General features: G+C 39.6%; 1 protein-coding gene across 12 annotated transcripts in view; it reads left to right on the top strand.

Annotated features, from left to right (window-relative positions):
- LOC106572387 (rap1 GTPase-activating protein 1) overlaps positions 1-16332 on the top strand; it is an 89028-nt gene that overhangs the window by 58270 nt on the left and 14426 nt on the right. For 9 of the 12 annotated variants that reach the window (XM_014146486.3, XM_045696217.2, XM_014146485.3 and 6 more), the window contains 14 exons: positions 6629-6664; positions 8103-8150; positions 8638-8676; positions 8847-9035; positions 9660-9763; positions 10333-10411; positions 10548-10601; positions 10718-10801; positions 11771-11871; positions 13050-13179; positions 13938-14093; positions 14203-14274; positions 14381-14467; positions 14595-14735. In XM_014146486.3, the coding sequence (XP_014001961.3) occupies positions 6629-6664; positions 8103-8150; positions 8638-8676; positions 8847-9035; positions 9660-9763; positions 10333-10411; positions 10548-10601; positions 10718-10801; positions 11771-11871; positions 13050-13179; positions 13938-14093; positions 14203-14274; positions 14381-14467; positions 14595-14735 (1320 nt within the window). Of the gene's footprint in view, positions 1-4051; positions 4600-6628; positions 6665-8102; positions 8151-8637; positions 8677-8846; positions 9036-9659; positions 9764-10332; positions 10412-10547; positions 10602-10717; positions 10802-11770; positions 11872-13049; positions 13180-13937; positions 14094-14202; positions 14275-14380; positions 14468-14594; positions 14736-16332 lie in introns of those variants that run through there. The other 3 variants (XM_014146483.3, XM_045696216.2, XM_014146487.3) reach the window with 2 other exon arrangements.

Here is a 16332-nt window from a genome sequence, read left to right as displayed (position 1 = left end):
CAGTGTATTATGTCTGGTATTATGTCTGGTATTATGTAGTTTATTATGTATTGTGTATTTTATTATGTATTGTCACAGTCGTCGTATGAATGAGACCAAGGCGCAGCGTGTGTATCGTTCCACATCTTTATTTTTCTGTGAAACTATGCAAGACATACTATAAACAAAAACAACAAACCGTGACGAAGACGTGCAACATACACTAACTCAAAATAATCTCCCACAAACACTAGTGGGAAAAACAACAACTTAAATATGATCCCCAATTAGAGACAACGATGACCAGCTGCCTCTAATTGGGAATCATACGAAAATCCCAACCTAGAAAAAATAACATAGAACACAACATAGAAAATGTAAACTAGACAAAAACCCAACATAGAAAAAATAAACTAGAACCAAACTTAGAAATAAATAAACTAGACAAAACCCCCCAGTCACACCCTGACCTACTCTACCATAGAAAAATACAAGCTCTCTATGGTCAGGACGTGACATGTATTGTATTATGTATTGTATTATGTAGTGTATTATGTCTGGTACTATGTAGTTTATTATGTATTGTATTATGTAGTTTATTATGTATTGTATTATGTATGGTATTATGTAGTTTATTATGTATTGTATTATGTATTGTATTATGTATTTTATTATGTAGTGTATTGTATTATGTAGTTTGTTATCTATTGTATTATGTAGTGTATTATGTAGTGTATTATGTATTATGTATTGTATTATGTAGTGTATTATGTCTGGTACTATGTAGTTTATTATGTATTGTATTATGTAGTTTATTATGTATTGTATTATGTATGGTATTATGTAGTTTATTATGTATTGTATTATGTATTGTATTATGTATTTTATTATGTAGTGTATTGTATTATGTAGTTTGTTATTTATTGTATTATGTAGTGCATTATGTAGTGTATTATGTATTATGTATTGTATTATGTAGTGTATTATGTCTGGTATTATGCAGTTTATAATGTATTTTATTATGTGTGGTATTATGTAGTTTATTATGTATTGTATAGTGTATTGTATTATGTATTTTATTATGTATTGTATTATGTATTTTATTATGTATTGTATTATGTAGTGTATTATGTATTTTATTATGTAGTGTATTAAGGAGTGTATGATGTAGTGTATTATGTCGTTTATTATGTATTGTGTTATGTATTTTATTATGTATTGTATTATGTATTGTATTATTAGTGTATTATGTCTGGTATTATGTAGTTTATTATGTATTGTGTTATGTATTGTATTATGTATTGTATTATGTATTGTATTATTAGTGTATTATGTCTGGTATTATGTAGTTTATTATGTATTTTATTATGTAGTGTATGATGTATTGTATTGTGTAGGGTATTATGTAGTGTATTATGTCTGGTATTATGTATTGTATTATGTAGTGTATTATGTAGTGTATGATGTATTTTATTATGTAGTGTATGATGTATTTTATTATGTAGCGTATGATGTATTGTATTATGTAGTGTATTATGTATTGTATTATGTAGTGTATTATGTCTGGTATTCTGTAGTTTATTATGTATTGTATTATGTATTTTATTATGTAGTGTATGATGTATTGTATTATGTATTTTATTATGTAGTGTATTATGTAGTGTATGATGTATTTTATTATGTAGTGTATGATGTATTGTATAATGTAGGGCATTATGTATTGTATTATGTAGTGTATTATGTAGTGTATGATGTATTTTATTATGTAGTGTATGATGTATTGTATAATGTATTGTATTATGTATTTTATTATGTAGTGTATTGTATTATGTAGTTTGTTATCTATTGTATTATGTAGTGTATTATGTAGTGTATTATGTATTATGTATTGTATTATGTAGTGTATTATGTCTGGTATTATGCAGTTTATAATGTATTTTATTATGTGTGGTATTATGTAGTTTATTATGTATTGTATAGTGTATTGTATTATGTATTTTATTATGTATTGTATTATGTATTTTATTATGTATTGTATTATGTAGTGTATTATGTATTTTATTATGTAGTGTATTAAGGAGTGTATGATGTAGTGTATTATGTCGTTTATTATGTATTGTGTTATGTATTTTATTATGTATTGTATTATGTATTGTATTATTAGTGTATTATGTCTGGTATTATGTAGTTTATTATGTATTGTGTTATGTATTGTATTATGTATTGTATTATGTATTGTATTATTAGTGTATTATGTCTGGTATTATGTAGTTTATTATGTATTTTATTATGTAGTGTATGATGTATTGTATTGTGTAGGGTATTATGTAGTGTATTATGTCTGGTATTATGTATTGTATTATGTAGTGTATTATGTAGTGTATGATGTATTTTATTATGTAGTGTATGATGTATTTTATTATGTAGCGTATGATGTATTGTATTATGTAGTGTATTATGTATTGTATTATGTAGTGTATTATGTCTGGTATTCTGTAGTTTATTATGTATTGTATTATGTATTTTATTATGTAGTGTATGATGTATTGTATTATATATTTTATTATGTAGTGTATTATGTAGTGTATGATGTATTTTATTATGTAGTGTATGATCTATTGTATAATGTAGGGCATTATGTATTGTATTATGTAGTGTATTATGTAGTGTATGATGTATTTTATTATGTAGTGTATGATGTATTGTATAATGTAGGGTATTATGTATTGTATTATGTAGTGTTTTATGTAGGGTCCAGGAGTCTGGACCCAGCTGATGTACTGTATGCACAGATAGAGATACTTCTCTCCGAAGTTTTAACGAGTAGCTCAGAAAGCCAGACGGTGGGTGGGTGGAGTTGAGTAGCAGCTGACAAACAGGTCTGGTAGAGAGAGGAGTTATTGCTCCTTATCCTAATGACAGGCCTATTGGTCTTTCCTAAGGAGAGGTCCCAGCTCTGACACCTGCACTAGGCCTGCATACAGGGCATTATAACTGAGGCTGAGCCAGGCAGATCCCACACTGCTTTTCACTCCTCCCCCACTGGGCACAAACTGATTGAAGCACAGTGGATAGCACATTATTCTGTCAAATATAAATAAGCTAAATATCTGACATTATATTACCATTTGAACTTTGTGATTTTAAATGGTTGAAAGCACAGTGACAGACATTTGGGTGACAATTAAATAAAAAAATCAGACATTGTTTTTCAATTGGAATTTTCTTGTGCTTTCAGATGGTTGGACTGAACATTCAGCTAACTTTTGGCTGTATTTTTGAGTGGCTGAATATAGGTTGTAATCTCATTGATTAACGTCTCAACCAAATATTACCCAATTATCCACGTTGAAGTGACGTTCCCTGTGGGCCACCTCTCAGACCGGCTGGCTGGCTTTGCTCTGCTTCCTGTGTTACACTATTGAGTGTTTTTCCAGTACAGCATCAGCGTGTCACCAGTCATTATGTCAATATCAGCTCTAGTATTATTTTGGGGGAACTGGGCTGATACCGAGGACTTAGAGCAGTATCAACAACCTCTGCATCATCAAGACAGTTTTCTGTGAGGTGTTAACCCATGTACCCGCTTAGCCATTGTAATGTAAATGACAGCTGAAAAGTACCAGTGTCCAGGGCCTTGGCTCCAAGTCAGAGCAGGTCCACTGAGGCCATGGCCCAGAGAGACACTGGAGCCGGGCCGTGGAGGTGGAAACCTAAAAGTCTGAGCCATTTGGGTAAAACACTGGGGTAAGTCCTTAGTGGAAATATGCCATACGTGGGATGAGAGTTATAGTGTTATTTCTCTATTCTATTCCCTTTCTCTTTGATCCAGCTTTGTTATAATGAGCAGGCCAAAAAAGTGAAACGAATTTCATTGAAATTATGGCAGTTGATGTACGCCTACAATTGTATTACAATAAAGTTATTCCTAGCTATATGAGCCCAAAACATTGTCTCTATAAAGTGAAGCAGCGCCCACAACTCCCCTTGCTCCAGTGTGGGTAAGCGGGTGATGCAGGGACTTGTCTGAGCTGTAGAATACATCACGGCCTGAGGACTAGGACCTTGCTCCACCTCTGGCCATCTGCCAGACACACACAGAGAGAGGAGGAGTGTTGTACACACAGTGCTCTTTCGGGAATGCATTACCCCCCTTTCTACTTCCTAGATAGTGACAGAGAGACAAAGATAGCGTAAAAAGACACAATTTTTAACTGAGGATTGCTGAACAACCTACGACACACACACCTGCAGACATACTCATTATACAAACATGCAGTTGAGGATTCCTTGAGTCTGTCACCACCTCTGCCTCCTCTGTGACTCTTGGTCATGGCTGTAGTCGTTTGGGGAGTCACTGTGCTGTGGGTGAGGAACTCTGCAGTACCACAGTGGAATACATGCATGTCTCTGGGGCTGGACAAAGACGCACCAGGCAATGTGTTCTTCTAATCCTGGACACTTGAACTTAACAGTTGAACTCACAAACCAGGGACTCGGAATCATTTTTCGGCTGCAGGATTTTTCCTTGGAAAATAGTCTACTTTGAAAATGTCTAAAAGTCAGATTCATCTCAATGCTCCACTGGTGACAGTGGGACCGTGGAGGGGACACAGCGAAGTAAGTACTCGGGTAGATTAGTCACACCTCTGACAGAGATCTCTTCTTTTGATTGTCTGAAGTATTAGGACTAGAGTAAGAATAAAGGGCTTATTCTCACCGAAGAGAGTTATCGGGTTGAAATGTCAATTTACATAATATGTACATATACTTTTCAAATCCCATTAGTGACGGGAATATCACGAGCTGAGAGGTTTCGGTTGACGTTCTTGCTTTGCAGCTCAAAAGTATCTTAAATGTCACAGTAGCCACTAGACAGGAGGCTAAGCATCGCAAACTATATTACGCTATTAATTATTGGTACAGAACCATATTACACTGTTGAATAATGCAACAATTCACAAGCATGTGTGGACAATTAAAGTAATTTTTTCTAGTCTGTAGCCTACACTCAATACATTTTAGCTTCAAGACAAAAGCAGAGTTACTGGTAACTAAAGCTAACAAAATGTCTTCATCAAGTAATGTTAGCCTATCAAAAATGAATGATTTAACCCTCTCATATTATTATAAAAGTACAGTAGGCCTACATTACAACATTACAACAAACCAGGCTTCAAGAAGACGAGGACCGTTGTTTGTAGATTTAATTCAAAGAGCCCATTGACTGAACTTTTTTTTAGATGAGAAGCTTGGGTTATTGCCGGTTCAAATCCAGGTCAGTATTATGGAATACTACCATGTTGATTGTTCCTTGTTCATTTAGTGGTAAAGGCAATATATTGTAAATGTATTTGTGCCTTAAAGAAAAATCCTTTAATGTATACATATTCCAGTTGTGTTTCTGACAGTTGACTGTTCTGTATGTAGACAATGAGGATGTCATGTGTCTCTGAATAGTTCAGCTGGCCATACTGTTTTGACAGTGTCATCGTTTCAACAGTGTGTTTTCCAGGCCAGTAATGTTTATCTTTAGGGTTAGTACTAGTTTGTATTGTTGCAGACTTTTGTTTGCATATGGCGGAGGACACTCACTCTGGACACTCAGATCATATAGTACTGTACACAAACTGCTGGGTCATGTCAGCCTTGAGTGAGTGTGCCTGTTGGATTCTGACATCTTTTGAGACTGGAATTCTCATACTTTTGTGTTATCCAGACTGAGGTCTGTTAAGATACTGAGTACCAACCCTAATCAACTACAATTTGAAAACATCAAAGGCGACATGTTTGAACTTCTCAGCATGTGAAATGGTGAAGGAATAACATTACATGTTGAAGCATTCTTTACTTTGGTGTGTTGACCATGATACAGGGTCCACTTCAACCAGGGAGGGACGGCTTAGTTCACACAGATGGAATCTGTTAAAACGTCCAGTAAAGTGTTGAAACTCTGAAATGGACGATGCCAAAATTCCTTTAGGACGTTATAGTCCTACGTAACATGTCACTGCATCGTACTTGATGCTGCATGGAAGATACAGCATTTTCCATCTTGATGTTGATGAATCGTGTGCTGGCAACCTGCCTAGACTGAGCATGATGCAGACCATCTCCTAGCATATAGATTTACAACCCAACGAGACTCATGCTGACATACTATCATTTTGTTGTTGCTATTGTCATGGAACATTATCTTAAACAGTATCATCAAAGGGAAGAAAGCTGTGGCTCAGACAAGACTCTCTGTGAGATGGGACATGTTTCTCCATTCGGGCTCACATGCCAGGCCCTTCAATATACTGTATCAGTTTATGTTTATCACACTGGTGATTTATCTATCTGTTGCTCTCAGAGATGTAAACAGTCTTTTTAAAAAGGATTATTCCACTGAAAGATTCATCTCACTTCTGAAGGGAAGAAAACAAAGAGTGTGTGTTTCCGCAGGGCCAGATGTGCAATGCCATGGAGAACTAATGTGTAACAAATCAATTATGTGATGGTTCTATGAAATAATATTTTATAGTAGAAAGTTCACACAGTCAGTCCTTAGACTCAGTTTGTAATACAGTGGGAACACATCCCACGCTAACGCTGATAGAATACTGAATAGAGTTTAATTTCCACTTCATCTCATTCTCCTCTCCAGACCACAGATTTATTTGAAATGATTGAGAAGATGCAGGTAATGTATTGGATCTCTTGCTGTTCCTTTATTAACTCATGTTTCTAAGCTAGGCAATGTACACTAACCAGTGATTTAGTCTCTTTTACTGTAAATGCTGCTTTTTTGGCTTTGCTCTCCTGTAACAACGGCTTGTCTTACCTGTGCTCTGTACTGAAGGTTAGCAGAGCTGGGACAGACAGTGTCGGAGAGGAGATGTCTGGACACGAGCAGTGTACCTGACTCTGGACAGCTACTCTCTTGATGCTTATTTCCAGACCCTCAGCTAATTACCTCACTTCAGAGAGCCTCTAATAACCCCTGTCCCCTGGCCTTTGCAAACTGTACCCAGCCTCCATGCACAAACTAGAGGAATATAGGTTAACATTATAGCATTTTACTACTTATCATAAGACAAGACCGTGTTTGATACAGTACCAACATTGGTGAACAGGGTGTGCTTTTTACACTGTCTGAAAGTACATTTTTATTACAGTGTCATATAAAGTAACATTACTTTATTGTAAGAGCTGTAATACAAAGTCTGTATAGAGAATGTATTACTTCTCTATTTCTAATGTATTTCTTAAGGATTATTATTCATAAACATATACATAATATTTGGGCTTGAGGATATTATATATGGGCTTGTGTTGTTATTCTGTATGTATGTTGACATAGTTATGTATAAAACAATTTCTTTGAACAGAAGATTCCTCGTCAGTTTGTATATCAGATGCTCCAGGGATTCCGCTTCTCCTCAATAACAGACCGCATATCAAACACATCAAACTCACAGCAGCAACTATCTGCTCCATCATATCAGACAGACTCAAAGCCCTCACATGGTCAGCCCTTTACCCATAGGTCTGGAGCCAGTATCTGTGCACACTCATGGACTGAGGGACAGTATGGGAATTTCAGGCCACGTACTGTTCGTATGCCAAGTCTGTGTGACACAGACCCAAAGGTCTTATTACTGCTTCCATGCCTTTCTGTCCAGATAGCTGTTAACTGGCTGCTCTGCTGGCCATCTCCCTACCTATCTCTCTCTAACTCCCCACTCGGCATCCCTTTGCTCTTCTGCCTGCTATCTGTATAAACATATGGATGGCTTTGTAACCTCTTTGTCTGTTGATAATATGATTAGTCCTCCCTGTACTTTGTTACTTCCTCTAAAACTGTGGATTGAAATGTAACTAATCTGTCAGATAAGATGTACGACACGGTTGTGAATCAGTAATGATGATGAACATCTCTGGACCTCCGATGACCTGGGTTTGGAATGTAACATCATCTGTCATGTGTAACTAGCGTGTGACCATTATCTCCTTCTTCTTCTTCTTCTCTCTCTCTCTCTCTCTCTCTCTGTGTTTCTCTCTCTCTCTCTCTCCCTCTCTCTCTCTCTCTCTCTCTCTGTGTGTGTGTTTCTCTCTCTCTCTCTCCCTCTCTCTCTCAGGGCAACAGAATGGACGAGCAGCGATACACCTTTCCTCCCCCACTCAAAGTATGCTCTCGCTGGGTCTCCTGACCTCTCTCTCTCACAATACACCCGTTGTGTCACTACTCCTCATATCTCTCTGTATCTGACTACTGACTGTCAAATTGTATTCACTCAGTGGGCACATACTGGGCACAAACTGGTTGAATCAACGTCGTTTCCACATCATTTCAATTGAATTACGTTGAACCAACTTAGACATTGAATTGACGTCTGTGCCCAGTGGGTATGCTCGAATCCAGCAGCCCTCCCTACCTACTAATGTATAGACTAACAAGGTTAGAGTACAATTATTGTTACAGAGTCATATAAACATCAACCATGCAGCATGATTGTCTGCTTATGCATTAAACAGACAGGCACTTTGGCTGGATTCCATGGTAATAAAAGCATCACTTTAAATCAGTAGCATCAATTAAATCAGTTGTAGAGCACCACTGAGTCTTACTGAGACAGATGAATACTTGATGTGTCTGTTTTGTTGTCTTTACAGACCGAAGAGGACTACATTCCTTACCCCAGTGTCCATGAGGTACATACAGAAATTCAACTTCAATGCAGTCATTTCACCAGTAACATGGATGTTGGCGTTTGTGCTTCATGGTTGATATTTCAGGATTCGTTGAAAATCACTATCACATTGCTTGGGGGGAAAAATGACCCTCCAACCTCTTGTGTCTTCTACTCTGTGTTGTGAACCAGGTGTTGGGGAGAAAGAGCGGGTTCCCCCTGATTCTGCTGCCTCAGTTTGGGGGCTACTGGATCGAGGGCAACAACCATGAGCTTGGTGACAGTGCTGAGCCAGACCAGATCCAGCCTCTGTCCCCCACCACACACAAGCTGGAGAGTAACTCCACCGCCAAGATGTACAGGAAGCACTTTCTGGGCAAGGTGAGGCTGAACACTGGGACTGTTGTGTTGGAGTTTGGCTGAGTGGTTATACTGCAGGAGACCGGGGTTCGATTCCCGGTTCATCATGTTTGCAGTTTGTCTCCTCCTCTCCTTCCACCACATATTTTTCCAACTGCCTTTAAAACACAAGACAAAACAAACACTGTCTGTAGAATAATGAGGCTACATGTGTATGAAACATTTGTTAAGCACCTTCTATTCATACAACATATTGCAGCCCAAAGGGCATACCACTAGTATGAAGACACCATAACTCACATAGATTCCTATTCATTATGGTACTGAAAGTGAATGAGTGTTAGAACAATCCCAGCTGGGTAACATAATAAGAGCTCCTCTAGGTGTCGGGTGGCACTTCAGAGACGGGTGCTAATGAAGAGGCATTAGGCTTTGCCACATGTTTTACACCAGTAATATGAACTAATCTAATGTGCCCATAGAGGAGAGCAGAGACCTGAATGGAATAGCAGCAGTTGGCTAGCACATACAGTTGAGACATCGTTCGTTAACTCATTCAAATGTGTTTGGGTTGGTGTGTGTGCGTGTATGAAAGACAGAAAATGTATTCTTCAGCTAAACTCTGTCCTTGTGCTGTGTCCCCAGGAGCACTTGAATTACTACTCAGTGGACGGAGCTCTGGGACATCTGGTGTTGTCCATGAAGTATGACGAGATCAGAGACCAGGAAGACCTCCGCATCATGCTCAGGTAAAACACTCGTAGCCTCCTCGCATCACATCCTTCTCTCTGCTGGCTCTCATTTTTCTCTCTGTTCTCTTCCCTTTCCCCTCCTCCTCTTCCATCCCCACGTTCTCCTTTATCTGAATACTGTGGATACATAAAATACATACAGTACTAAACTGTAAACATACTGGTATTGTTCACATCATTCTGTGCCTGTGCAACTGAGTAATGCACAATGCACAGTTGTAACTCTCTTGTAATCAATGGAAAGTTGCTAAAACGAGAATTTCCATTCACTTCCAGTGTTTATGAATCATTCCCTATTGTAGTGATAATCCCATTCATAGGAGTCATAAAGCCAGTGAGAGTGTAAACAGCACACTGTCATTTCTGCATGATGTGACAGATTTAGGCAAGTGTGTGGGTGGAGGGTAGAGGGATGCGGATGTAGGGACTAGGGCCAGGGCTGGGTTAGTTACAGTGGGTAGATGATCCATTCCAGATGCCCAGCCCATGTAACAGACTGACAGCTTCTAAGAAGCATTACTATGATCATGATGAGAACATGTTGTTGTGATTGTCTAAACCACCAGGACCAAACTGGAGACATACCATGATGTTATCCCCATATCCTGTCTCACAGAGTTCCCTAACGTGGTGCAGATGGCCAAGGTGAGATCATGGTTGGGGATGAATATCAACACCTAGTGTTTGTGGAAAAGATGTTGAAAAGTGTCATAATTGTACCATGATTACATTAATTTGATCTCAGCGCAGTTATTTCTATGTTTTTATTTTTGACCTTTAGCTTGTCTGTGAAGAGGTGAATGTGGATCGTTTTTACCCTGTCCTCTACCCAAAAGTAAGCATTAGATTTTGAAGTGTTCTCAGATATTTAACCACAGAAATATATTTTTTACATGGATAATACAAATGTGGTACTCCTGACTATTCGTTCAATTTGTGATCTCTAAACAGGCTTCAAGACTCATCGTCAATTTTGATGAACACGTCATAAGCAACAATTTCAAGTTCGGAGTCATCTACCAGAAATTTGGACAGGTGAGCCTTGGAGATACATCAAGAGCAGTTAAAACGATTGGGAATCAAATCATCATCATAATGCCAAACTCTTCAATCCCACAGAGCCCCCCACACATTTAACAACAAAAAAGATGAATAAATGAACGAACACTCGCAGTTGACTTTTCCTACTAGCACTGACTTAGCTGATAGCTACTTTAATGAGGAAAAATGTACTTACTATGACTGTGATATGTGGTTGTCCCACCTATCTATCTTAAGATCTGTCGATCTGGAGCATCAGATAAATGACTAGAATGGAAATGTTAATGTACTGAATGAGAGCTAACCTGAGTGCATTAACACGAGTACCATCTCTTGCAATTCTCATAAGAAAATGCTTAATATGCTTATCCTCCTCCCCAACACATTAATAGTCTCTCTAAGCCTAAGCCAACCATATGTTTCTCTTCAATATTCCTTCTCATTACAATAACGACCCTATTGTTTACGGCACTGAGCCAGAGAAGCTACGGAAGCCTCAGCATAGCCTCAGTAGAGAGTCATTGTATCCTCTGATGGAGCATAGGGAGTGAAGCTCCACATCCTTGATCTTTAAACTCTAAAGGAAAGGGCCACACTCAGCAGAGGCTCGACCTCACAGGGGCCCCAGGGGCCTCAAGAACCCTCTCCTCCTCTTCTCAGCACCCAGAGAGACATTAACATACAGGAGACACTGAGGACTGGACACATACACACGCACGCACGCACACACACACACACAAAGAGAGAGAGAGATTTTATGTGATCAAAGTGTTATTATTCCTCACTCATTATTATAGTTCTATTAACCATATTAATGATATTATTCACAATAGCGTAAATCTTAGGTATGTTATCATGAAAGCTTCATATACAATAAGTTGTATAATCCTCATAGTACTTTGGTCAGTGGTATTGTTTTCTGTTTCTGACTGCTGTTAGCCTCTATAAACTCCTGGTTTGCAGACATCAGAAGAAGAGCTGTTTGGGAACAGTGTTGAGAGTCCTGCCTTTGTTGAATTCCTAGAGTTTCTGGGGGAGAAGGTCGAGCTGCATGACTTCAAAGGGTAAGAACTTCACCACAACGTTCTAATATACACTACCGTTCAGAAGTTTGTTGTCACTAAGAAATGTCCTTGTTTTTGAAAGAAAAGCAAATAAAAATTCCATTAAAATAACATCAAATTGATCAGAAATACAGTGTAGACATTGTTAATGTTGCAAATGACTATTGTAGCTGGAAACGGCAGATTTTTTATGGAATATCTACATAGGCATACAGAGGCCCATTATCAGCAACCATCACTCCTGTGTTCCAATGGCACGTTGTGTTAGCTAACCCAAGTTTATAATTTTAAAAGGCTAATTGATCATTAGAAAACCGTTTTGCAATTATGTTAGCACAGCTGAAAACAGTTGTTCTGTTTAAAGAAGCAAAAAAACTGGCCTTCTTTAGACTAGTTGAGTATCTGGAGCATCAGCATTTGTGGGTTCGATTACAAGATCAAAACGGCCAGAAACAAAGAAATTTCTTATGAAACTCATCAGTATATTCTGGTGCTGAGAAATGAAGGCTATTCCATGCAAGAACTTGACAAGAAACTGAAGATCTCGTACAACGATGTGTACTACTCCCTTCACAGAACAGCGCAAACTGGCTCTAACCAGAATAGAAAGAGGAGTGGGAGGCCCCGGTGCACAACTGAGCAGGAGGACAAGTACATTAGAGTGTCTAGTTTGAGAAACAGATGCCTCACAAGTCCTCAACTGGCAGCTTCATTAAATAGTACCCGCAAAACACCAGTCTCAAAAATATTAAGATGGGCAAAAGAACACAGACACTGGACAGAGGAAATCTGCCTAGAAGGCCAGCATCCCGGAGTTGCCTCTTCACTGTTGATGTTGAGACTGGTGTTTTGTGGGTACTATTTAATGAAGCTGCCAGTTGAGGACTTGTGAGGCGTCTGTTTCTCAAACTAGACACTGATTAAAAATCGTCAGTTTCCAGCTACGATAGTCATTTACAACATTAACAATGTCTACACTGTACGTTTGATCAATTTGTTATTATTCTAATGGACAAAAAATGTGCTTGTCTTTCAAAAACAAGGACATTTCTAAGTGACCCCAAACTTTTGAACGGTAGTGTACATTCAATAACAACCACAATTGTGCAATTGATTGTGTCTTGAACAGTGTGTTGACGATTGGACCATTCAGTGAAACCCTCTATCTATCTGTCTAGGTTTCGTGGTGGGTTGGATGTGACCCACGGGCAGACAGGATCTGAGTCCGTCTACCACAACTACCGCAACAAGGAGGTCATGTTTCATGTGTCCACCAAGCTGCCTTACACTGAGGGGGACACACAACAGGTACTATTACGAACCCCTCTGATCTCCTACTGATGCAAACTGTCATCATCTCACTGTTTATTCTGTTATGGATCATGTTTTAAATGACTAGAAAGTTGTGTATTGGTATGACATGAGTATTGGTATCCATATGATCTGTTATGATTGGGAACATTCTGGAAACATCCATAAAGCTTATTTATATTGTATGTTTTCTTTAGAAACAGTATCTTTCTCTTTCAGTGCAGTCTTCAGTGAAGCACTACTGTATAATGTCTTACAGTGTAAACTTCCTCAGTCTTTACTCATCAGGGAAACTGTCCCAACACAAACACAGACAGACACCTTATCAGAAGAATGTCTTAAGCCTATCTAGACGAACACACACCATAAGTTATCAGGACGAACACACAATGTGGAATCAGAGCCCACAGCTGCAGTGGGAGCAGCTGATTGTTATGTCAATCAGAGCTGTTGTCCAGGTTGATATGGTGGAGCAGCAACCCTCCAGCTGGTGTTGGTTTACCCTGGCTCATCTGTGGACAGACAGAAATCTGCCAAGACAAACAGGGGGAGAGAGGGGGAGAGACAAGGGGCTCCCCAGAGTGGTAGAGAAAGGCATTTGCAACATTCAGTAGTTTGAAAGTTAATTAAAAAAACTCTTATTACTCCTACTCAAGCAATACATGACAGACAAATTCATTACTGTTCTTGAAAGAATTTCCGTGTGACATGAATGTTCAATACAGCTTTGTTTTACGTGCTGTCCTGTGTTGCAGTTGCAGAGAAAGAGGCACATAGGGAATGACATTGTGGCCATAGTGTTCCAGGAGGAGAGCACTCCCTTCGTACCAGATATGATTGCCTCCAACTTCCTCCATTCCTACGTAGTGGTGCAGGTGGAGAACGCCTGCACTGATGATGTACTGTACAAGGTGCTAAAGCACTCCTTGATCTTCACTAAACTAGCCAACCAACATCATACTAAACATACAATACTGTGACCATTGATCATTCATGGCCAGTTTGATTGTCATCTGTTAGGTGTCAGTGACGGCGAGAAATGACGTACCTTTCTTTGGACCACCCCTGCCAGACCCGGCCGTCTTTAGAAAAGTAAGTTGGCACAACTACAATCCCAACTCCTTAAAACACCAGTCAGCTAGTGTTTACTCTCTCCTTCTTCATTTGTGTCACTCAGCCCAGTTCTCTTTTATCCCAGGGTCCAGAATTCCAGGAGTTCCTCTTCACGAAGCTCATCAATGCTGAGTATGCCTGCTATAAAGCTGAGAAATTTGCCAAACTGAAGGTGAGTTATTCAAAGGATCTCTGTCATTGTTTTCAGGACCCAGCTAAGGGACACACGCCAGCATCCTTGGTAGACCGTGTTGCCAGCCTATCATTACATATTAACTGTCACCTGTTTGTGTTATCAGGAGCGTACACGGTCAGCCTTACTGGAGACATTGTATGAGGACTTGCACATCAACAGCCAGGCCATGATGGGTCTGGGAAGAGACGAGGACAAGATGGAGAACGGGTCCGGAGGAGGAGGGGGCTTCTTTGAGACCTTTAAGGTAACCTGGCACGGCTGGGAAAAGACTTGGGGCAATAAGCTTAGTATGCACTGACTAATGTGTTTTTACATATGATCACTTGTTCCTGAATATGTAAGTTATAAACGAAACACCCTCATAAAACAATTTGTAATTCATTTGAATTATGAAACTAAAACAGAGGATCATTTCCATCTTATAGTGACACTTCTTTACACGGCACTATTTCTCTGTTGTTCCCCTTGGTTGTACAGGTTGTTGTCTGTCTGGGGGTTTCCAAGAATGTCCTTATCCATAATACAGGACACTGGCATCAACTGCTTGATCAGTCTCCATTAGTCTGTCTGGGGAACATCCTTGTCTCTGTGCTCTGCTGCTCTGTCAAATGGCTCACCAGCTTCTCAATGTCAAGCTTTATGTGGTGTTGTGTTCTGTCTGCAGCATGCTACCATGTGTTTGTGACATACATTAGCTGCCGTTATTTCCTTCTCTGTTTCACCCTTCCAGAGTGAGGAGAGCGATGCTCCCTCTCCCTTCCCTGAGAAACCCTTGATAGAGCCCAGCCCCCTCACATGCCTGACTAACTCAAATCACTAACTTCTAAAGCATGAAACACACAGAGAATCTCACTGCTGATAGGTACTTATCACAGTGGGAGGCCGTTCCTTCTCTTGCTAAAACAAAAGCGGTACCTACTGCGTGCCGACATGGTAGTGACGAACCTACCGCTTCTACTTGTAGAATCGCAATGTAGAATCAGTGGCCAACAACTTCACTTTGAGCCAATCAGAGAGCACGAACTCCAACGTGTGGGAGTTCGTGCATCCACGGATGAGCCAGTCATACTTCATAGCAATGTAGGTTATGGGATGGTAGTTAGCTAAGTACACAGACATAATGCACACAACACTAAATACTTTCTCCAAGCTCGCTAACCACAGTAGCTAGTATTAACATTATACACTGCTCCAAAAAATAAAGGGAACACTTAAACAAAACAATGTAACTCCAAGTCAATCACACTTCTGTGAAATCAAACTGTCCACTTAGGAAGCAACACTGATTGACAATACATTTCACATGCTGTTGTGCAAATGGAATAGACAACAGGTGGAAATTATGGCCATTAGCAAGGCACCCCCAATAAAGGAGTGGTTCTGCAGGTGGGGACCACAGACCACTTCTCAGTTCCTATGCTTCCAGGCTGATGTTTTGGTCACTTTTGAATGCTAGCGGTGCTTTCACTCTAGTGGTAGCATGAGACGGAGTCTACAACCCACACAAGTGGCTCAGGTAGTGCAGCTCATCCAGGATGGCACATCAATGCGAGCTGTGGCAAGAAGGTTTGCTGTGTCTGTCAGCGTAGTGTCCAGAGCATGGAGGCGCTACCAGGAGACAGGCCAGTACATCAGGAGACGTGGAGGAGGCCGTAGGAGGGCAACAACCCAGCAGCAGGACCGCTACCTCCGCCTTTGTGCAAGGAGGAGTAGAAGGAGCACTGCCAGAGCACTGCAAAATTACCTCCAGCAGGCCACAAATGTGCATGTGTCTGCTCAAACGGTCAGAAACAGACTCCATGAGGGTGGTATGTGGGCCCGACGTCCACAGGTGGGGGTTG

Source organism: Salmo salar, chromosome 15 (genome assembly GCF_965601325.2).
Source record: "Salmo salar chromosome 15, fSalSal1, whole genome shotgun sequence".
NCBI lineage: Eukaryota > Metazoa > Chordata > Actinopteri > Salmoniformes > Salmonidae > Salmo > Salmo salar.
Note: the sequence above shows the minus strand (reverse complement) of the source record. Positions and strands in the feature narration are given on the sequence as shown.